The 25372-nt window shown below is 33.9% G+C and overlaps 1 protein-coding gene across 1 annotated transcript in view; it reads right to left on the bottom strand.

The window, feature by feature from the left end:
* Window positions 1-25372, bottom strand: part of OVCH1 (ovochymase 1) — a 53542-nt gene that overhangs the window by 6728 nt on the left and 21442 nt on the right. Inside the window, 9 exon segments of the mRNA XM_039882861.1 lie at window positions 136-182; window positions 3185-3310; window positions 7674-7813; window positions 8564-8699; window positions 10865-11011; window positions 14850-15120; window positions 15123-15148; window positions 18402-18503; window positions 18794-18950. Of these exon segments, the coding sequence (XP_039738795.1) occupies window positions 3240-3310; window positions 7674-7813; window positions 8564-8699; window positions 10865-11011; window positions 14850-15120; window positions 15123-15148; window positions 18402-18503; window positions 18794-18950 (1050 nt within the window). The 3' untranslated portion in view covers window positions 136-182; window positions 3185-3239.

Genomic DNA, 25372 nt, shown 5'->3' with positions numbered 1-25372 from the left:
CAGCCATAAATCCCTGAAGGTTTTTGACAAAAGTCAGAGTACACTTCTTACTAAACAGTGTTTAGCAACTAGGATATGCCTCACTCTTTTTCCATGACTTCACATTATCAAAGCCAAGCCAGCTGGATTCCTTACCTCCTTTATGGCCTTACCTCCAGCATTAAGTTTTCCTCTCATGGAATCTAGAACGAGAGAATATTCAGTGTCAATACATCCAAGTAAATACTTTATATTTTTTATTCTTCTGATTATAAAAATGATACTTGCACACTGCAGAAAATTTTGAAAATAAGAAGTTCAAAGAAGAAAATAAAAACTCTCCTGTAGTTCCATCCTGTAAGTAATCAATACTTATTTTAATGGAAATCCTGCCAGGCCTTTTTCCATACTGTATACGCAGTTTTAAAAAATTGTATGCCATTTTACACTATTATAACATTTTTTTATCCCATTTAATTTATTGGGATTATTTTTTCATATTACTAAATATTCCACATAAATTTTAATAGCTCTATATTTTGAGCCACATAAATATAATGTAATTTCTATTGACATATTTTAATTTGTAATTACAAGAATATAAATGCTGAGTCAGATCTTTAATAAACCTCATACACAAGGTGTAAATCTATTAATTTGTGCTGTCATTAGAGAAATGTCTGCACTAAAGATTTTCTGTGTTTATCTAAAAACAGAATTGAATATGTATGATAACAGTCTCCTGAGTTAACTCCCACTCATACTTTAGCTGCGGGAGGGTGGGGTGTGGATTACCATAAACAAAACATAAATTTCTCACCTATTTACTGGATAAGGAGCTACTTCCTTACTCTTTACTCCCTAATCTGCTCTGGTTGAAATGTCATTTCCTTTATTTAAACAATTTTTGAGCACCAACTATGTACTAGCATGGTTGGTTTTTTTTTTTTTTCAGAGATAACAGCAGTAGGGCATGTTTGGTGTGACTGAGATACAGCCAGAAAGTTAGCAAGGAAGGTGTAATGAGTACTGGGAAAAAATGGTAGGAGAAGTCAAGAGAGTAGCCAAGATTAATATCATATAGCATCTTATAGGTCACTGTAAGGACTTTTACAGTGAATGAGTTGAGAAAACACTGGAATATTATAAGCAGAAGAGTAACATGATCTGAATTATTTATTTTAAAATCATCACTCTAGCTGTAAAATAGACTAAAGATAGACTCGTATCAGAATGTTATGCTGGAATTGTTGAGTAGTTCGATTCTAGATCTATTTTGTGGAAAAGCCCACATATTAACTATATTTGATATGAAATGTGAGAAGAAAAGTCAAGGATAACTAAGATTAATGGCTTTAGCAGTTAACTAGTGAAATGGCCCTGCCATCTACTGGGATGGAAACAATTAGTGGAGGAAGAATTTGGAGGTAGGGGTGGCATGAAATCAACATTTGAATTTTGGTCATGTTAAATTCAAGATGCTTATTATATATCCAAGTGGAGAGGGAGGCAATGGAATATACAGTGCTGGCGTTCAATAAAAATGTTGGGACTGAAGATATATATATTTGGGAGATATCTGTGTATAGATGGTTTTTAAAGCTAAGGATTGTGGACTCACTCACTTAAGAGTGAATGTATGTAAAGAAGAAAAGAGAGTCAAGGTCCTGGGTCCTGGGAATCCTCAACCTTTAGTGGTAGAAAAAGTGAAGAGCAACCAGTCAAGAGACTCTGAAGGAGATAAGGGAGGTGGGAGGAGAGCCAAGGGAAAGTTGTGTCCTAGAGGCCAAGACAAGTAATATTGCAGAAGGCAGGAGAGCTTATCTGTGCCACGTGTTGCTATTAGGACTGAGAAGTAACTATTGAATCTGGACTTGTGGCAGTCATCAGAAGCTTTGGTAAGAACAATGTCTGAGGAATTGTAAGAAAGCAAGCTCTATAGGAATGGATTCAAAACAAAATGAGAGGGCAAAGGGGGAGATAGTGAAAAGAAGTAATTTCATGAAGTTTCACTGTAAGAGAAAAGAGAAATTAAGTCTTCCTAGAATTCCATCCCCATCCCTTACCAAACTAGACAAGATCCCTGTGTTATATATTTTCATTGCACTCTGTATTTTTCCTTGCAAACTTAATACACTTGTTTTTTCATTCCATATTTTTCTACATGATTATTTGATTATTGGCTAGCTCCCCTACTAGACTATAAATGTGACTAGGGCGGGGACTATCTTGTTCATTGCTGAATCCTCAAGACCCTAAACATGGCCTGGCATAAGTTTAAAAACATCTGTTGATAGTCTGAATAATTAAAGGCTTAAATGTGAGATTTTATTCTGTTTATGTGAGTCCCTTAAGGTACACTTTGACATATAATTTGAGTTTGATGAAAATCTCTTTATCTCCTGTCAACACTTCTTACTAAACAAAATTAAGTAAACTATTTTTAGTAGAAATGCCTCTCCAACTGTATTTCAATCAACATTTTTATCGAGTATAAATTGATTAACTTTAAGAACTGAATCAATTCTAATAATTGTTCAGAATTAAACATAATGGCAAATGTTTTCTCTGTGACACACAATTTCTATAATTTGCAAGAGTTCTCAATTTTCATAATGTTATTAATGCCTTTGCTCAAACCACAGGAATGCTAGGAAAAGCATATTTTTCAATAATCTTATTGCAACTAATATATAGAAACTACTCACCAAACGGGTAAAAAAAAAAAACCCGAACTAATTATTCTTTATATTAGCACATTAAGGAAATTAATTTGAAAAGAGAAAAACTACTTGAAACTTTTTTAATAGGGATAAAATATTCCTACTGTATTGTTAGAATATTCCAAGTGTCCAGAAAAACAAGCAAAATTCTTAGGTGCTGTAAGAAAAACTGGAAAATATGATCAATTTTCTTTTCTTTTCTTCAGTTTTTATAAGAGTTTATTTGAGCCCAAACTGATGACAGTTGCTGGGAAGCAAGATCTCAAATGCTCTTTGATCAATCTTACTCTTTAAAGAGGTTTAGTTTGAGGCCTCCAGAGATTACAGAGGTCAGAACTTTAAATATTGTCTTTGTCTTCTACCCTGAAAGCTCACAAATAAAATAGAGAATTTCAATCTACTTATTTGGTAACATATTCTTCCTAACAAGGCACAATAAAAAAAATACACAAACAAATATGAAAAAAAGGCAATAGACTTACCAGAAATATGAAAAGAATATCTCAAAGAAAAAGTTTCCATGGCCAAACTGACACTTTATGTGAAAATCAATATCATAACAGGACCATGAGACTTTAATGAAGGTGAATCCCCTTTATATAATTTTCCTAGCCAAAACAAACAAACAAACAAACAAAACTTACTATTCATCAAGGCAAAATACGAAAAAATTATTTTTGAAATTATAAATGTATACTGTATCTATTCCCAACAATATCAAAATGGGGAAATTAAGCAGAATAAAATCCAATTAGAATAGAGAGATAGAAGTTCAAGATTCCTGAGTCCACACAGTTCTAAGCCAGGGGTTCTAAAGAAACTAGGACATAGTAACCAGTTCTTAAAATGTCTAGAATAACGTTGGTAGATCTTTTTAAGCTATATCTTATAAGAGAAGGTGATATGGTTTAGCTAGTTCCACGGGGAACTAAAAAGTAATTCTTGTCACCAGACTTAAGTAAAAATAATCATATATGGGGAGTCTATTTGGGGCCTAGATCCATATGACCTTCATTTATTCACAGCCTAATCAAATGAAAAAAAGGCAAGTTGAATTGACATGAAAAGCAAAACTGTTAGCTAGGCTAAATAAAATTTATAAGGCAATAGTTCGTAGAAGTCTCCTGAGACTCAGAATCCTAGAGCCAATTAGTAATGGTCCGACCTCCCATTACCCCAGGATTTCTAAAGCATTCTTCAGAAGATGATGGAGTCTGAACTTTCAGCAATGGTTCTCTCTTATGAGGCAGACTGCTGTCATGAAGTTCTTCCCTATGAAGGAAGTTCAACTTCTAGAAGACAACATTTTTTTCTTCCTCTTTTACTTTTTTATAGTTTTTTTGTTATTTTTTGTTTGTTTGTTTGTTTAGATTAGAATGTTCATTCACTGGAGAAAATTTTAGAGAATTTTTTAAATAATTACTCATAATCTTGAACTCTAGAAATATTTACTTAAACATATTGGTATGTTTTCCTTTAGATCTTTTAGTCAAATGTAGCACTTAATTTTTTTAAGTTGTACTATGTAATTTTTCATTCTGATCTTCTCATTCAATATTATATGTAAGATTTTCTAGTTTTACAAAAAAGTTATATGAAAATATTTTATTTTATAACCCTTATTAAACTTGTTTTTTAAATTTTTATATTAGGGATCCTCTTAAATTCTAAAAGAATAAACTGTGCTTTTAACTGTTGAGTCAAGTAGCAGTAGATCAGAAAGGTCATAGTCAAGAGCTAATTATCATAAGGTTAATGATTCAAATCTGCTTCCTATGACAAACCATTTCAACTTTGATCATACACAGTATTTTTTGAAACAAACACTTTATCAAAGGTAGTTTGCTATAACACTCATGGTTTCAAGGTTTCAAGTCAATAATCTTAGAAACTATTAAGCTTTTCACTATTACAGAAAAATTTACCTTTTTAATAAATAGATGACCAGAGGATCAACTTCATTGTGACATGACATAAAATAAGAAGAGATTTAATTTATATTGTATAGTAACTGATATGTAAACATTCACTAACCTTTCTTATCTATTAAATGAGGCTAATGATGAATCCAGTGCTTTCTGTTCTCAAAATCACTTGGGTCAATAGTTTGCCATTCTCTTGGAAAATGAATAAAAAGTCAAAAGCTTTGGGGACTCTGGTTTTAACTTGAAATTTACTCAAGGCTGAATTGAAGATATTAGAACCTATAAATTTATTTTCACGGATTTCAGCTTTTTTAATACTGATTTATGAACATTCCCTATGTTAGTTACCTTAAACCTTTCTCAGAATTCTTGAAAATCCCATTTGATATTTGCTTTTTAAATTGTTTTGGTTCAGCAGAAAAGGTTTTAATTACATAGGAATTTATTGATAATTTTCTGGGTTTTTTTTCCATCACTTTTATATGACAACGTCCTTCTGCAACCATAGTTAATTATCTATTTTTTTCTACTTTTAATAGCTTAAGAAAAATGCTTAATTCTTTAATCAACTGTGCTCTAATATGATGAAGAATATATTTTCCCGATTTCTAATGTCAAATTTAACCATATATAAACACCTTATATTTCTGATTTCCCTTCTGATCTATTTATTTCCATTCATATATGTCTCTTCTTGTATTGATACTACTCTATTTTAATAATCATTGTTTTAAAGTATGTTTTATATTTGATCATTTGTTTAATCATCTGGTCATTTTTCCCCCAAATATTTTCAGCTAGTGCATTTTATCTTAAGGATAAACTTTAGAGTTATTATTAATTTCCTTACTCTCTAAAAAAAATCCTACTGGAATTCTGTTGGGAGATATATTATACTTGCAAATTAATTTGATATGAATTAATGTTAGTTCTGTCTTCCAGTATTATAACATGATAGTTTTCTCTATTCAGAAGTGTGTATGTGTGTGTGTCAAGTTTTACATTTGATGATAAACCTCACATTTCATTTTAAAGTTATTCCTAGCTTTATGGTTTTGTTGCTAATCAATTAAAAAGATTTTTCCATTATATAGTTTAACTCAGTTTTACTAGTATGGTTTTAAAGATATAATTGCTATATAGTTAATTTATATCTATTTTTCCTATTTGACCTAGTTAGATGATACATAATACATTTTTCAAAATAAAAAAAAACTGCATTCTGAGGATAAATCACAGTATTTGGTCATGTTAAATATTCACTGAATAACCTACTGACCTGAGTTAGTCCCTGAAGCTTATAAACCTTACTTGCAAAAATTGAAATAGTCAAAAACATTTTTGGGAAAAAGATAGCAAGTGGTACATATGTTTGAGGCACTAATTCTAAGAAGAACAGATATGTAGGTCATTAACATTACAGATTATAACTAATATAGCTAATGTACTCTTCCCCTCTTTTTCTATATTTCTTTGTTCTTCCAAACTGTATTCTGACACTCCTTCAATGAAGAGACAATAGAGAAACAACAGCCTAATCTTCTCTTCTAAGCATGACAATTTTAAGAATAGGAATGAAAATGTATATTCCTAATTCAAACACTGCAGAAGCTTGGTTTCTTTACATTAATTAATATGTATTCTCACTAAATTATCAAAAGCACCTCATGAAGTACAAGTAACAGGTATTCTGTAAAGCAAGAAAAGAAGAAGCACAGATAATTTCCAAGAACGCTGGGTCCAGATCCTACATTCTTCCTAAAAGAAGCTATGACCCTTTTGATGCTAAATTGGCTCAGGAACCAGGAAAGCTAATTTGTTAATATTCCCTTAGGTAGAAACACGAAGATTGTCAGTATGCCTACTTCTGGAATAGTAATGCAAGTCCGAAGAATAAAAGGACAGGGTTTAACAATTGGCTGTTTTATCAGCTCTGGCAGGACTCGACAGGCATCTGGGTTGTTTTTGTTTTGCTTTGTTTTGTTTTGTTTTGTTTTAGGAAGTCAAAGGCCAGCAAAATGCCATACATCCTCTCCCTCCATCCAACCAAGTTGTTTCAGGAGGCATCTGTATCTTTAAGTCAATAACTTATTGTGCACATATGTGAGTGTATGGTGGTGATGGTGGGTGTCTGTTCTCATAAATCACATGAAAAGCAACAGGTACATATTATTATCCTCGTGTCACAAATGAGGAAATTGAATCTTAGAAAGCTTTGGGAACAGTCCCAAAGTCACCGAACCACTGTGTGGTACACCTGAGACTTGAACCCAGGACAATCAGATTCCAGGACTGCTATGTCCCACCACATCAGATATTTTTGGTCCACCAGCCCCGAACTCTGTTTCCATTTCTCTTCTCCTTAGTGGTCTCTTGGTCAGCTGTGGGTATGTAACAAATCTGGCCAGAGAGATTTTAAATCTGCTACAGGATTCTCGGAAATGTGTTTGCTTTCTCAATGGTGATAATCATTCCTCATGCCCCTTCTTCTTTTTTCCTCCAGTGTAATGGTGAGAACTGAAATAGCCATTATGGAACCATTAGAAAATTGCAGTAACTTCAGTCTTGACAGAGTTGAACTGTTGAACTAATGGTATATCTGCATATCTCTAGATTTCTCTCGTTTCAGAATAATAAATTTAAGTCACTGTATTCAGGTTTCTGGTTACTATCTAATACAAAAACCCATTTAATGCCTTTTCCTATAAATATTTCTTTGCCTAATTAACATTATAGTCTCAATGTTCTTATGTTCATCTAAAACTGCTTTATTCATCCCTTATTTCTTAGTATTTTTGTGCAAGTGTAATCTAAGTATGACCTGAGTAAACAGCATGTAGTTGGGTTTTGTTTTCAACTTAATTGGAGAGGATATTAGGTTAATTTCAATTATAAATCTAAAAAAACAGTAACTGTAAGACTATTTCAACATCATCTAGGAAGAGACAAATATATATCATCTATAAGTCTGATATTGAATATAAAACAATCTAGGAATATTTCATTAAAAAATCAACAGCATAGTTCTTCGTGGAACATTAGTTACCTATTAATTTCTTGCCTGATCCAAATCCTTCATAAACCCACTGGTGACCCTGACAGAATAAGGGTGTTGGCTTCATCTGGAAGTTAATAGTATCCAGGCGAATGATGTGATGTAAAGGGGCTAATAACCTCCAGTGGCAGCTATGGAACAGGTGGAAGAATGTCAGAAATTATTTCTAAACAGCATATATTGTTATTTACTTTTTTAGAATTTAATGCATCACTTTTATTGACTTTTAGTGTGCCTTAGTTTTTATATTTACTTCTTTGTGCTGGGCTGAAAGATTTCTACTTTAAATTATCAAAATTAAAATTATTCTCTAATATTTAATTCATCAAAAAGTTTAAGTAAATTCACCTACTATGGTGAATGGTTGGTCAATCAGGTGAAATACTCTAAATTTGATTGGCAATCTGTAAGAGTTAAGAACCTACTCTTGCCTGAATTTGCCCAAACTCCCCCAGATCACATAAATTTACTTAGGATTAATATGATATAAATCTTAACTTTTCATTTCTCCCTTTAAATATATTCTATTGTTTAATTCAATAAAACCTCTCTTTCCATTATGGCAATTTAAGAACCACATATTGAATACCTACTAGGTGCCAGAAGATTCTACGTACATTTTTCAATCTCCAAAACTCTTTGATAAAGCTCTGACTTTCCACTTTGCCTGATAAATAATCTCTTTTGTTGAAAAAGTACTATTATTTATCAACAGGGATAATTTACAGTAAGTTTTTGTATACTGAAGGCCTCAGATCAGGGATTATCTCAAAGTCTATTCTTTAAGGAGATAAGGTGAAAAATAATGCTTTAAGCAAATATCAAGTGTTGCTACTTGTCAAGTAATCATTTACCTACTTCTTTCATCATAATAATTTCACTTCATAGTGATTCTATGAAAATATTTTGGGATATGTATGGTTCCTACTGGTTTGGTCAGTATAACACCCTTACAAGTGGTCACATGCCCTTGGTTTGCACTCTGAAGAAGTCTTGTTATTTTACTGCCTTTTGGATCTAGAAATGAAGAAAAGGGAATGAGAATAAAACTAATTTGCCGCGGTCCAGCCACGACAGGATCCAGGGGGCCCCGAAGGTGGGCAAGGCGTCGGTGCGGGAGACAGTCGACTACACAACTCAGAGGCGGTGTGACACTGTTCCGTTTTATTGTGATTTGAGTACAACTTTTATACTTTTTATTTTGGCATTGGATTATACTTTGTAGTTAAGGTAGCAGGGAGTTAAATTTCTGTGGTTAGGCGAAGCAGAAAAATCTTCTAGAGTATATTATTATTAATGTTCATGATTAATTAGTACATTTTTCTCTCAATCATTAGAACAGAACTACCTGAAGGAACAATCTAAACTTTTAATTCTTATATCTATTACGTAAGATACAGTTTGATTTAAGTAAAAGTGATAGATAGATGTATTCATAACAGCAAGCACTGGCTTGTAGGCAGACATTATTCTTCTTTCTGCCTGAAGAAATCTTTTAAATGCTATTTGATTTATGCTATATCTAAAGTTCAAGCTGAACCTTTCTCATAGCTGTTCAAAAGTTTTCTTGGTGCTTTAATGAGGAAAATATTTATAAAAATCAGTTTTACAAAGCTGCTTTCATAAGCTAAGTTTCTGTTCCTTTGTTTTTTAAGCACTAAGGAGGTCCTGACCTAGCCAGCCTTTCTATGAAACTTAAACTACTATAAGGCACATGAATTCCATCTTTATTCACTATATGTATACTATCTTTATTATAAGCTCCTGTATAAGGCAAAGGAAGATCAGGTAATCTTTTCATAGTATTAGCCCCCCTAGGTGGATACCAGAGTTTTCTATTTATCCACTAGGCCACAAAAGGAGGCCCTTCCATAGTAGGCACAGGCTTATGAGTAAATTTCTTATCCTTTACTAATTTTTCTACTAACTGCGTGGGAACAGGAGTATAAACTGGTTCTAGTAATTCAGCTTGTTATAATTTATTCATAACATCTTTAAGAGGCACGTCAAAAGGAATTTCTCTTAATAATTGTTCAAATAAAGGGTTTATGCATTCTGGATACGTCAGGGTGACTAGAGCTGATTCCATACATGGGGAATTTATTGTTTTTTCCTCAGAGCCAATTTTGAGGAAATCCATTTGGACAGTGTTTACACTTACTAGAATTTGTGCTACCCAAATTCCCCCTATTAATAGGATCGTTTCTAAGAAACCAATTATCCCTAAACATATGCCACGTCCTCATTCTTGACGATGCATTCCTTGAAGCCTCTGTTCCCATCTCCGGACCTTGTCACGCAGTAGGGTAGAAAGACGACACGGCACTAATTTGTTACAGAAAATAAGTTAACGGGAGGTCATTAGTGTCACTGAATAGTCTTTATCTGAACCATTCAAAGATACAGAAAAGGAGTACTTGTTAGAGTTATCTTTGGCATACCCTAGGGTCTGTGGAAGGAAATGTGGGATAACTGTAGATAATGCTAGTTTCATGCACAATTTCATCTGAAAGCAACATTCTTAATATAGTTCTTCAGGAGAAGACTTTCATATGATATGCATGCTTTTCTTTATTAGTCACTTAACTTTTTCCCCAATATATTTTTGCAGTGCTTTTCAGTACAAAGAAGAAAAACAAGCTTTCAGTTACCTATGCTCATCAAGAGTCAAAAAGCCTCACTAACTACATGTTCTAAAATGCAATCTGATCTAAGTTGAAATTGCATAGTTTACATTTATAATTCTAGCATCTAATATTTGTGTAGTTTGTTTCCAAAATTCATTCTTTTATTATAATATCACTATAAAGAAAATTCTGATACAGAGATAACAAAGTGTCCAGAGCTAATCAGACAGCTAGGATTTAGAACCCAGATCTTCTGATCCACAAGAATTACAGATGCAGAAAAGGCTCTCTGTGATGTAAAATCACAATCACAGTCAAAAATGTTATTTTTCAGCATATCATGGCCATGTCCAGAAATCATAATTCTGGATGATTTACAAGTTAAGCAAGTTATCCACTGAGCAGTTTCTCTTTTAGACCTGATCAATCTCAGATCACCTCAAACATAAACTCATTCCCACTATTTCTTTCAAAACAATGTATAATTTTTGAATATTTCTAAAAAGAAAAACATTAGTTTTTAACTTTATAAGTTAATAAAATGACCAAACATACCTTGGACTCTAAAGACAATATAACTTATGCCAAAAGTACCTTGCACAAGGGATTGAAATGTCACCCTTACCAGTGGTCCAGAGCTCATGAAAATCATTGGGTAAAGCCTTCCTCCACATAATTTATCTAGATTTAAAAAGAAAAAATCAAATCTATGAACAAGCCCAATCTCATCTGATCTCGGAAGCTAAGCAGGGTCGGGCCTGGTTAGTACTTGGATGGGAGACCACCTAGGAAGACCAGGTGCTGCGGGTGTAAAAAACAAAAAATAAGGGATTGTAAGCTGACAAGGTCCTTGCAATCTGTGAGGTCAACCAAGGGCTGCCTCACCTAAAAAATAAAGAAAAAGAAAAAAGAAAATCTGGTAAAAAACAAGAACTCAGATTTTTGAGCAGTCTCTCTATTTTACATATAACATTTATTTTTATGTATTTATTTTTATTGAAATATAGTTGACATGTAACATAGTGTAAATTTAAGGTATACAACATGTTGATTTGATGTATTTACATACTATAATATTGTAATTGTAGCAATAGCATCTCTACCATATCACATAATTATTTCTTTTTTGTGATGGGAAAAATTAAGATCTAGTCCGTTAGCAAGTTTGATGGTTATAATACAATACTTTTGTCTATATTCACTATATTGTGCATTATTAGATCTCAGGGACTTATTTGTTCATTAGTTACAAGTTTGTACCCATGAAATAGGAGTTTATTTCACTCTCCAATGAGGAAACAGGGTTCCTGAACTCAAGTGACTCTCCCAAAGTCACAGACAGATGGGCTGAGGAGTCAAGATTTGAATTTGGGTCCACAAATCCAATACCATCATATTCTACTATATCACCTTGCTCCTTGAAGGACAGTAGATAGTAAATTATCTTATCTTTAAGATAATGCTGATATGCCATTTTCTCCTAGACAATTAGCCTACTTATTAAAAATATCTCACCATGAAGATTCATGATGGAAAACTTTTTCTACCTGAAAACTTATTCTTTCCCCATAGTCACTCGTTTTTTGATTGCTTTACTTTGAGAAGCTTAAGTCAAAGATGAAAGGAAAAATTATAACCATAATTCTAAAAACAATTTAGAGAGCTGATTAAAAAGGCGTGGAAAGAGTCTGTGTTTCTTAGAAGCAAACTCATTTACTGTTGAGAATAATTCAGTATCATTCTGCAACATTTGTTTAAAAGTCGCATACTCAGAAAGACATTTGCACCTTATGCTACATACAACTATATGGTACCTACCTCCCAGACACTACTTCTCTCCCTTACCTCCTTCATTTCCCCTCGTTCACATAATATATGATGTATTTTATTTTATCTTATCATGTGTCTTCTCCCTACTAGAATATAAGCTTAACTAGGGCAGGGATTTTTTTGTTCATTTTGTTCACTACTGGAGCCCCACAACCAAGAAGAGTCAGTCTCTGGCCTATGGTAGGTACCCCAAAATACTTGTGGTGAAAAAGAGAGTGAGGAGATTATATCCAAGAAAAAAAATTAGTTCGCATAACATATGTTGGTAAATGATGTTGAAATACTATTTGAAGAATGATCAGACATTTATTTGTAGCAAGTAGAGATAAATGCAGCTCTTGAATGAATTGCTGGATTCCACAGGGAAAAAAATAGCATTTTACAGTATAGAAGAATACTATCCAATTTGAGTAAGAGGTAATGTTTTCAGTATTTCAGTTCTGCTAGCTATCATTTGAAGAGAAAGAACAGTTCTACAAGGTTCAAGATGACAATTTCAAATCAAAGAAATGCTAGGTTGGAAAATTATAGTGGTTTCCCAGTTAGCCGACAAGAAAGTCAAGCATGGTTTTCAATAGGTTATAATGATAAAGGAAAGTTTTCCAGAAAATGTTTCTTTCCATAAGAGAATTTAGTATATAATAAAGATAGAGCTATAAATTTAAGAGAAAACAGCTTATTTCTTTAAAGAAACAGGTATAGCATCACTTTATAATACAACATTTATAATATAATAAAACATTTTAGCAGGATTAAAATTTTTAATTAAAAATTTTTCTGAACTCAGAAAGAATTTTAAATATAAAAGCAGTGAAATAAATTGAAGATCAGAGATATGTATGGATAGATTTAAACAAATAATTTTTTAAATGTTTACATCAACAAGTAATAAAATTTAAAGGCAAATTACAACCTTACGAATAAGCACTTACAACTTATGACAAAGGAAAAATATCTTTATACATAAAAGCTTTTATAAACCAATAAAAAGAATACTCAAAAAAAGGATGGAAATAACAAGAAATAATACAAATAGCTAAATAATATATGAAAAAAAATATTTATTCTTCATTAATGATTTTTAAAAAGTAAAAGTGCCTATTCAATTGATATATTATGTGATGGGCATGGTGAAGGAGGTACCCATATATTGCTAATGGCAGCGAAAACTGATTTAGCCTTTTTGAAGAGTATTTAGCAACACACATTAGGCAAAAAATGTTCTGGGTCTCTAGGCATTATCCTAATTTGGGGAGCTATAGAAGGAAACAAAATAGCAAGATCTCCAGAAGCCTTCATTTTAGTCAGGTAAATGAAGACGATGAATTCAAATAGAGACCAAGGCTACAAATGAAATAACCAGTATAATATAACAGAAAATGATTGTAGAATAGAATAAATGGTTCTACGTCAGACTGACAAAGCCTCTTTGAGGAAGCAACCTTTCTTTCATTCATTGATATACTAAATGCCTTCTATGTGTCAGGTATTATTCTAGGCACTGGGGATTCTCGAAGTGAAGAAACAAAAGTGTCAGCCCTCAGGAAGCTCACCTTCAAAAGGAAAGACACAGACAAACCAAAAATATGACCAAAAAAATCAAAATATGTTAGGAGACAAGTGCTAAGAAAAGAGCACTGCAAAGTACACAGGTAGGAGGTGACACAGTTTACATTGATCAAGGTAGGACTCATTAAGAAGGTGACACTTTACTCAAGACTTGAGGTGAGAGACAAGGATGAGAAGGAACTCTCTGAAGAGCCGGAAGTAGATGGACAGGAACCTCAGGTGAAAATGGAAGTGCCCGGATCATGGTGAGCTGGGGGAAAGAAAGGAAAAAGGTGGCACTGGGGTCTGGATTTCATTCCAGCTACAAGGAGAAGTTTTAATTCAGGGGGATGGTAAAGGTGATCTGATTGTAGGGGATATGTGTGCAAGTGGAAAGGCCGGTTAATAAATTTTTTTTCCTAAAGTCTAAATAAGGCAGTATTTTTAAAGAAAGATTCCTTAAACAAATATGTTTGTGCCTTCTAAATCAATAATTTAATCTCTCACCCTAATGTAATCCTAAAACAACAATCTCACCTTCAAAGCAATTTCTCTGGTCTCCATATTCTCCTGAATCAAGCACGTGAATATGTGTGTGTACCATACACATTCATAATAACATACACAAACTTATTTTCTTTCCAGGTTTCCCCATCAACCAAATTATTTCTGACACCTCTCACTTCCCTCTTTACTGAGAGACAAAAATCCTGTATTACACCTATATACAAACAAGAGGTGGTAAGTCTGTTTTGTTGACTGAAAACAGGTTTGCCTGTACATGAAATGATGGCTGGCATGTTAGTATCAAATCTTTTTAATTCTGAAAGTTTCAAAAGCCTTTAATGTATTTCGCTTTATTTTAAAATTAAACACTCCTAATCCCCTCTCTCACCACCCAATTTTCAACCATTTTAATCCCTTCTCTATCACATACACATTTCTGGGATTCTGGTGTGGTTTTGGTACGTCTGAAGAAGTTGGGCCTTCCTTCTTTTTTTTTTTTTTTCCTTTTATGAATATACATACATACACACACATGCATACAACCTCTTGCATCCTGTTTTGTAAAATCCAGTTTTGATAATATTAGGCACGTCTAAGAAAAAAGGCATGCCCATTACATGAATCAACATTTTGGTGGTATCGTTACCAAGTCAAAGTCCCTCTTGATCATAAACCGCCTCTACAGAAAAGTCTCCTAGCACAAAGTTTAAGCACCAGTAAGGATTATCTGACATTCTTATCTCACCATGGCTTTCTTCATATATAGTCAGAACTGAATCTAGACACATACGAGATCCAGGGAGTGACAGGTACTCAACAGTAAATTTTGCCATACTTCTTGGTGAAACTCTGAGCACCCAAGAACATTCCAGTTTTCCTCTATAATCTAGTGGATATCTTGGAGTTGAAAAAAAGCCTTTGGGCTCTCTTCCAGCTCCACTTCAGAGTAACAGCCTACAATTCAGAACACACAGACACCAGGGACAAACATAAACAAAGGAAAATGAGGTTCTATCACAATCTTGAGAAATTTAGGTTTACAAGAAGAAAAGTAAAACTTTATTACTATTGGTTGCAAGTTATTGGGTAAAAAAGACCATTCCATTTAATATCTCCTATTTTCTTAAAGTGAGATTATGAGTAGAATTTAAATATTTTTTTTTAAAATTACTTTTAACTGAATTTTTAAATCTCTTAAAAAATGCACTACGGATTACATTCTCTATTCCCAGCATGTTTTCATTTCTTTCTTTCTTTGAGATGCAGCTGAAGATCTCTTCCTAAAAGCTTCATTAATTTAACTGAGTATTTATCCTGCTGGGACAAGTGATTACATTTATGGAGTTTGTGAATGAGGTCAAGAAAAGGAGAATTTATTGAATGTACTTGAATGTTTCTCACTTCTTTGACTTGCTCTTAAGTCCAAGGGCACCTTTGGACCTGTGGGGATACCTGCAGTGCTTCAGATGCCAGTAGCTCTCTGGACTACTGACCCTGCAATCAACTTCTCCTTCAGATTATACCCTTGACTCTTCCTTCTTCTCCTATGTTTATTCCCTTGACAAAAATATATTGAGCAATTACATATTAAAATACACTGTACTCAAATGAACAAATTTTACTGTATGGGTGTTAGTTAATTAACACATGTATTATATATACTCTGCAATAGAGAAATTATAATTGCACCAAGGAGATACATATATAAATATATTTTTATAAACAATAGAGATGAAGAGTGGCAGAAGGGAAATAAAATGCTACAATAATTAAGGATTCTACTCCATTGCCTAATCCTCTATTATTTCTTTGCAAATTTTCTTTTTCATTACTATGATCTAATTTAGATATTAGGTCTACTTTGATTTAATAGTAACTTAATAGATTTCTCAGTCTTTAATCTTTTCCCACCATGCCCTCCATTCTGGGAATAGTATATGAAACGAAATTAAGTTCTTTCCATGCTCAGAGCAACTAAAGTAGTACACCTTGCAAAGTTTTTCAGAGTCTGGCCCTAACATGTCTTTCCAATCTTTTCAATCTTTTTTCCTCTCCACGTGAATCTCTATGACAAATCTGCCCGGAAAGTAGCCAAATCATATAAAGTCATGAATTCCCGAGCAGTCACTATTTTTTATAAATGAGGTAACAACCTCAAAAAAACAAACAAAAAAAAACAACAAAAAATCCAAAAAAACAGTTAAGATTTGTCAATTCTCTTGTATAAAAAGCGAGTGGTAGAAGTGGGCGCATGTTAGGTATAGCATAGTCCTAACATTTTAGCTCATTAAACAGTCATTGAACTAAAACTAAACAATGCCTATTCATACGTAAAACTGAAAAAGTTCTTTGGCATGCATAAGTATTGCTGAACATAAACATATTAGGAATATCTTCTCTATATTTTAACAATGCTAATTTTCTAATAGTCTGAGACAGTTCAAAGAATGCATTAGATGGTCACTACCACCACCACTTATTGACCCTTCTCATTGGTCATGCCATCCTTATTCTAAGTGCTTTACATGTATCAACTTACTGAGGCACTCACTGAAATTATTCATTTAACTCAAACCGTTGAAATCATTAGGCTTTAGGATCTTGCTTGCACCTAAGTGTGCCACCTCAGCCCCAATTCGATTTCTTTTAAATCTAAATTTCACTCTTTGACTCTTGTTTTGATTCTCTGACTCTTGTGTTTTCAGATTATACTACCCACAACCTCCTTCTCATTCCTAGATTTTAGCAGATATTCTCTCTGATACTCTTCCTCCCTCAAATCTTGCTGAGTTCAGTAGCCATATAGATGATGATTCCAATTTCCCAACTTTCCTCCACTTGACCTCAGCCACTCATCCCAATGGTCAGCCCCAAGATATCTAGTCATTTGCAGAAATCCCAGGCCTGCCATAATCTGTTTCAAGCACCACTCTAACTACAACCTTCTATCTTTTCAGCGTCCTCCAACACTCCTTCCATCTTTTGAGACTTCTAATTCATCTATCCTTGTCCTTGTCCCTAACTCATCTCTCATCTTTGCTTACTCTTCCTAGTTTAAATTCCAATGATCCATTGTTTAATTCCTTTCTCACACACACTCTCAATGTTCTTATAGTCTCGCATATTTGGGATAACCCACGCTGATTGAATCTATTCTCCACCTGCTCTGCATCTATGTGATATCCCTCAATGTCTTCAGAGGAAAACATAAAATTAAGCTAACTGGTTGGTCTCTGTCTAAATTTATAATCATTAATCTCAAGAGGCTTTTATGCTACCCGATAATCCTACTACATATTCCTAGTCCATGTTCTTTGTCATTTTTTAAGAAAACTATTTTATACTTTCCTCTGAAAACTCATACACCCTCTTCCACAACCCCTTGTTTCATCTGCTGAGAAAATGGAAGCAATTAAAGGAGATCTTCCAGAAGTTCTCATCCTCACATGTACTCATACACCTGCATCAGTACCTAAGTATTCTGCCTTCTATCTGGCAATAATGGATAAACTGTGCTTTGCTCCTAACTAAGCCCAATCCCCACGGCTGGGCAGTAGATCTCATCCCTTTCATCTACTGAAGCCATCACTCTAATAATTCTCTACTCCTCTCTCTTGCATCCTGTTTAATTTTCCTCCAACTCATCCTAGCTGTCTACCAGGGTTGAGTGTATGTGGGGGTGGGTGGGGCAGAGATGAGTGAAAAGGGAAAGACTCTGACCATTTGGAAATCAAGAATGATGATGTCATAGAACTTTCATCTCCCTATAAGTCTATTACAGATTTCTAATTCTCCAACTTCTGTTTGCTTTAAACTGAAAATCAAAATCCTATTAGTAAACACAGACTGACAACTGTGGGAGAATTAAGAGAGGCACTAACCCTGATGGTGGTCTTGGTCACCTCACATTCAGAGTCTTTACCTAGCAAGGTATCTGGAAGTATAAGGACCTTTGTTCATGTAGAAATATATAGCTCAAAGGTCAGAAAAATTCTATGCACTTCTCCAGATTCAGGCACCTACGAACACTGTATCTATGGTGTAGAAAAGATCCCCAATCACAGTAACAACTCTTTTAGCTTAAATTACCAACCAGAATGAAAACACAGAGTTTACGGTGTTCCAAAGAAAATAAGGGAACTCAAACATGCAATGCCTTTTGCTAAATTCTTCCTAGCTGTCATGGGATAACATGAATATCTGTTACCTAGCTCAGATACATTGTCTGTTGAAGCTGTAAGTGGTGACAACTGTTTTTTTGTTAAGGTTTTGCTTTCATTATTTATCTGAAGTGAAGCAGAACTTGTATCTAGAGAGAACATGTTAAAAAAAATAAAGAAGAAAGCCTGAGGACAAAATGTAGTCTGTACCAAAGTAGCTTTTGTTAAAAGAGAATGCAAATTTAAGATGAAAACGGCTTCAGAGTCTTACCCTAACTCTGTCCAAGGGAGAACTTATTCTTACAGAATTTTAATGTTCATTTTAATGTGTTTAGAAACTAAAATAAATAAAACAATACTTTATGGTCTTCTTTTTTATAATGCTGATAGAAATCTAAAGAAAGAGGCATTGTTTTCACAATATCTGAAAAATATTTACCTTTGAGTTTGGATTGGATCCAGTCCAAGAAGACACTCACTCTGGCAAATACAACTGGCTTCCTTGACTGGGCACAGCCAGCTCCCCAGTTTATGATGCCATAGAGGACAAAGGGATCTTTTTCATGTCTATACACTAATGGCCCACCAGAGTCTCCCTGAAACACCAAGGAAATGTGTTCTAGAAATTCACTACAATCAGAGCTCCTGCTTTTGATTTTGGAACAGGAAAAAACAATAATTTATTCATAATACATTTAATTTTTAAAAGATTGTTCTTTGTCAATTTGTATAACAGATTACTTAGACTCAAATAATTAAAATCACAAATGAAAGAGGAGACATTACAATTGATAGCACAGAAATACAAAGGATTATAAGAGACTATTATGAACAATTATACATCAAAAACTGGATAATCTAGAAGAAATACAGTTGCATACCACATAACGTTTTGGTCAATGATGAATCATAATAGTGGCCCCAATAAGATTATCATGAAGCTGAAAAATTCTTATCATCTAATGACAATGTAGCCATACTAATGTTGTAGTGCAATGCATTGTTTACATGTTTGTAGTGATGTTGATGTAAACACACCTACTGCGCTGCCAGTCATATAAAATGATAGAACATAAAGTTACAGTAGTAGGCTATACCATCTAGGTTCGTGTAATGATGTTCACACAAAGACACCTAATGACGCATCTCTTAGAATGTATCCTTGTCACTAAGTGGGTCACATGACCTAGAAACATATAACCTACTAAGATTGAATCATAAAGCAATAGAAAATCGGAACAGTCTAATATGAGTAAGGAGATGGAATCTGTAGTCAGAAACATCCCGACAACAAAAAAAGCCCAGGACTAGATGGCTTCACTGATGAATCTACTAAACATTTAAAGAATTAACTCTAATCCTTCTCAAACTCTTTTTAAAAAAATGAAGAGGAGGGAACATTCCAAAACTCATTTTATGAGGCCAGCATTACCCTGATACTGGAGCCAGATAAGGACAGAAGAAAAGAAAATCACAGGCCAGTATTCATGATGAACATAGATGCAAAAACCTTCAACAAAATACCAATGGTTCCCAACTTATGAGGGTTTGACTTATGATTTTTTGACTTTATGATGGTATGAAAGCAATATGCATTTAGTTGAAACTGTGCTTTGAATTTTGATCTTTTCCTGGGCTAATGATATGCAGTATGATACTCTCTCTAGCAATGCTGCACAGTGTCAGTGTGATAATATTGCCCAACTGTACACTAAAGTGTTCTGACACATTTAAGGTAGGTGTATTAAATGCATTTTTGACTTGATTATATTTTTAACTTACAGTGGGTCTATCAGAATGTAATCCTATTATAAGTTGAGGAGCATCTATGCTAACAAAATGAATTCAACAGCACATTAGAAGGATCATATACCATGATCAAGTGAGATTTATTTCAGCAATGCTAGGATGGTTCAATATATGCAAATTAATAAATATTATATATATATTAATAAAATGAAATTTAAAAATCGTATTATTATGGTTAATAGTAAAATGGTTTTGACAAACTGCAACCTCCTTTCATATAAAAACTCTCAACAAATTGGGTATAAATGAGACATACCTCAACATAACAAAAGCCATATATAACAAACCCACAGCTAACATTGCACTTGACAGTGAAAGCTTGAAAGCTTTTCATGTTAAACAAGACAAGGAACAAGACAGGAGTGCCCACTCTGAAAATTGTTATTCAACATAATACTGGTATTCCTAGCCAAAGCGATCAGGCAAGAGGGGAAAAAAAGGCATCCAAATCAGAAAGAAAGAAAGAAAGAAAAGAAAGAAAGGCAAGAAAAAAAGAAAGAAAGAAAAAGAAAGAGGACTGTATTTGCAGATGATATGATCTTATATATAGAAAATCCTAATGATTCCACCAAAAAAAAGTTAGAATTAATCAATAAATACAGTAAAGATGCAGAATACCAAATGGACATATAGAAATCTGTATACACTAACAACAAAATATATGAAAATAAAAGGAAAATGATCTTATGTACAAAAGCGTTAAAGAAAACAAAATACTTAGGGATAAATTTAACCAAGGATGTGAAAGATCTCTTCTGAAAACTATAAGACTTTGATGAAAGAAATTGAATAAGACACAAATAATTGGAAAGATATTCCATTTTAACGGATCAGAAGAATTTATATTCTTAAAATGTCCATACTACTCAAAGCCATCTATAGATTCAATGCAGTTTATATCAAAATTCTAGTGATATTTTTTCACAAAAATGGAAAAAACAATTATAAAATTCACATGGAACCACATAAGAATAGTCAAAATAATCCTGAGAAAGAACAAAGCTAAAGGCATCGAACTTCCTAATTTCAAAATATATTACAAGTTCATAGTAATCAACACAGTATGGTACTGGCATAAAAATAGACATATAGACCAATGGAACTGAGTCATGAGCCCAGAAAATACCTTCACATATCTGATCAACTAATATTTGACAAGGGAGCAAACAATACTCAGTGAAGAAAGGACAGGCTCTTCAATAAATGGTGCTGGGAAAACTGGATAACCACATGAAGAAAAATGAAATTGGACCCCTACCTTCCACCACTCACAAAAATTAACTTGAAATAGATTAAAGACTTAAACACAAGACCCCAACCTGTAGAAATCCTGGAAGAAAACATATTCGGAAAGTTCCTTGACATTGGTCTTGGCAACAGTTTTTTGGAGATGAAACCAAAAGCACAAGCAACAAAAGCTAGAATCAGTAAGTGGGACCACGTCAAACTAAAATGTTTCTGCACATTAGAAGAAACAATCCACAAAATGAAGAGGCAAACTATGAAACTGGAGAAAATATTTAAAACCACATATCTGGTAAGAGATTAATATCCAAAATATGTAAAGAACTCATACAAATTAATAACAAAAAATGCAATTTAAAAATGGGCAGAGGATCTCAACAGACATTTTTTCCAAAAACGACATATAGATGGCCAGCAGGTACATGAAAAGATTCTCAACTCCCTAATTATGAGGGAAATGTAAATGAAAACCACAATGAGATATCACCTCACACCTGTTAGAAAAAAGACAAGAGACAAAAAGTGTTGGCAAGGATGTGGAGAACAGAGAACCCTTGTGCACAGTTGGTGAGAATGTAACTTGGTGGAGCCGCTATGGAAAATAGCATGAAAATTCCTCAAAAAAAAAAAAAAAAAGAAGTACTATATGATCCATATGATCCAGCAACCCGACTTCTGGGTGTATTCATCCAAAGGAAGTGAGAACAGGATATCGGAAAGGTATCTGCACTCCCATGTACATTGAAGCATTTTTCACAATAGTCAAGATATTGAAACAACCTATTTTTCTGGCAAAGACAGCAAAAGACAGACGCTAGATGATATTACTTATATGTGAAATCTAAAAAAGCTGAACTAATAGAAACAGAGCATAGAATGATGGTTACCAGCAGCTAGGGATGGAAAAATAGGGAGATGTTGAACTTCCAGTTATAAGATTAAAAAGTTCTGGGAATCTAATGTACAGCATAGTGGCTGTAGTTAACAGTGTTGTATTATAGACTTGAATGTTGCTCAAGGAGTAGATCTTAAATGTTCTCAGCATAAGAAAGAAATGGTAATTATATGAGGTGAGGGAGGTGTTAACTAACCTTAATGTGGTAAGCATTTCACAACATGTGTGTACCAAATCATCACATTGAACATCTTAAACTTGCACACTGTTACGTGCCAATTATATCTCAATAAAGCTGAAAAAAACCCAATCCTTAAAACGCAGGATTTTAATTTTTTAAGATAGCCTTTCTGATTTTTAATCAGCCCTCCACTTTTGACACAAATGTATTTAGGACCAAACTAAATTCTTAATTTGTCTTCTTATAAAAAACACTAAGCTGACATATTTGATGTACCTGTTTATTTTATATGAAGAATTTCACAGAATAAATCCTAAAATGGGAATAAGAAGATAGATTCCCTAGTCTGTAATGTAAAGCAATTAACATTTTCTCTGAGCCTATTTTTTTTTCCTGCATAAAATAAGATTATACTTAAGATCCCCTTCAAGTTTGAAAATGGTCTATCTCCAGTCAGGTTTGTTTTCTCTTAAATCACTCATTTATTCAGTACAAACACATATCAATACAGAATTTTTTAAGCAACTACAAATGTTCCATGATACAGAGAGAGCTTATCTAATTTATCCTTTATTGCCAGTACTTATCATAGGGCCAAGCATATGGTCTTCAATAAACAAAGAGTCTTTGTTAATTATTTAAAAAAATATTCAGTGCCTATTTTGAGCTAGGCATTCTGAGAAAGACTATAAATGTATTAGAGGGTGATAATAGCTATAAAGGAAATATTCAGAGCAAAATGTAGAGAATATGGGTAGGTATGTGTGTGTGCTTACCTGTGCATGTATGTATACGCAGTTTCAATAACATTTGAACTGATACAGGAAGGATGAGAAGGAGCCAGATTTTCATAAACCTGGAGGAATCACATTTTATGCAGAATTGATATCTGGGTTAAGGCCCCCAGTTGGGCAAGTACGTGGCAAGGTGGGAGGTTAGAAAGCAATCAGTGTGGCTGAAATATAGTATGCAAGGAGAGAGAAGTATGAAATCAATTGGAAAAATCAGCAGGAACAGGACCTACATCACTCTGTGACAACAGAGACCATTTTGTAGGTCAAAGAAGCTGAAATGTTTTAAAATAGCTAAAATCTGAAATGTGTTATGAGCAAAGAACTACAGGATTTTACATGGAAACTCCCATGTTTCTACATCCCAATGTTCTTATTTTTACCTTCTTGATGAGAAATGACATTAGTAGGTCCATGACCTTTGAGCGTTCACAGGAGAGTAAAAATCAATTACCTGATAGAAATAGAGTCCATTTTATCAAAGCAAGTTTCTGAAGTTACCCTTTAGTAATCTGTAAAAGAAAGCTAGCCACATTTATTAGTCAGAATCTCAACTCCCTATTTTCCTCCTCTTGTACTAGCTATAAATTTGGTTGCACTGCAACCAGAAGGGACCCGTTGGATGTAGCTAAAATAAGAATAAGTGCCAACTGAGATCATATTCGCTTCACCTCTGACAGGAATCTAATGCCCCTCCCTAGTTCTTGATAGTGATTAAGGTGCTCCCTTCATGTTAGATGCTCACATGTGACAGAGACAGCAGAACCATTTGTAATTTCCTTGACTCATAAAATCATACCCCCAAAGAGTAAGAGTGAACACATTAATTCAGAGTACTTTTCTATTTGATTTTTATAATATGTATGTCCTCTAGCAAATGTAGGTGTACCATTCCCATATTCTTTATATCTTTCAATCCACATCCTGGCTCTATGTCTGAAGGTTTTTGCTACCCTTCACCCCATTCATGAAGCAGGCTAGAAGTAGGAAGTGCTCCCCCTGCAGCCCTGGAACTATGATCCTGGGGAAACAGCTCCCTCAACCTCCAGAAGGGATAAATATTCTTAGTGTGTTTTGCATCACTGCTAGAGTTTTGTCACATGACTAAGCTCAGTCCCTCACTGTGGTAGCTGGCTTAATGGCATGTCCTAGATTGGCAGCCTTGCCTTCCCTACACCTCCTCCTTACCTTCCTGCTGGTAATATCTGCACTTCCTAAACTGACCACTGCACTTGAATCCTTGTCACAGGGTCTGCTTCTGGGGATGCAAATTAAGATATGCAACATATAACTAAATTTGAGTGCTGGACACCATGACTAGGTTTAAGTGAAATAAATTTATATTCAGTGTTAAGAAGGGACTTCCTTCCTTCTTTCCTAATGTTTTCACACGGAAGGACTTCTATATAAATGCCCAGTTTCCTTCTTGTAGAGGTGACATCCATTGGTTCATGTTTCTTGATTGGGGTGGGGGGAACTACCAAAAAGCAGTAAAGACTAGAGATTCATCTTTTCTTCTTTCTACTCTAGACCAGTAAGAAATGATAAATCTGGAGAAGTACGTCTGCCCTGCAGACCACACTTTCCCTTAGTTGGATTGCTCAGGTATTAAAGGTGGGCTACAGAGTATTAGAAATCCTTTTTGGTTGTATATCTGAATTTACATTCTTCAGCAGGCTTGGCGAATATTAAAGCTAGTGTTTGCAAGCTATTTGTTCATATCGTCTTTTTCTTAGCTGATTCTGAACTTGCCAATAGTCTGTTTGCCCAGTGTGAATACATCTGTACAGCTTTGTGACTCTATAACATCACTGAAATTAAACTATTACTTTGTGATTTGTTTTCCACTGCATATAAAAAATCATTTCTTTGAAAGTTCTCATTTTCTTCACAATTATTTTAACCTGTGGTGGAAAATTAAGTGTGAGTACACTGGAGATTAGTAAAATTTAAAACAATAAAACTCTTCAGTCATAAATAGGATATACTAATTTAGATCCTTATTTGTTCAGTCCTCTTTTCCCAAAGCTTTAAATATATCTGAACACATCTTCCCATCTGCAGGCCAGTTTAGTAGAGCTGCCATCTCCTACCTTC

The sequence above is a fragment of the Pteropus medius genome, unplaced genomic scaffold (genome assembly GCF_902729225.1).
Source record: "Pteropus medius unplaced genomic scaffold, Ma_sr-lr_union100, whole genome shotgun sequence".
In the NCBI taxonomy this organism is placed as follows: Eukaryota; Metazoa; Chordata; class Mammalia; order Chiroptera; family Pteropodidae; genus Pteropus; species Pteropus medius.
This window is presented reverse-complemented; position numbering and strand designations above follow the sequence as displayed.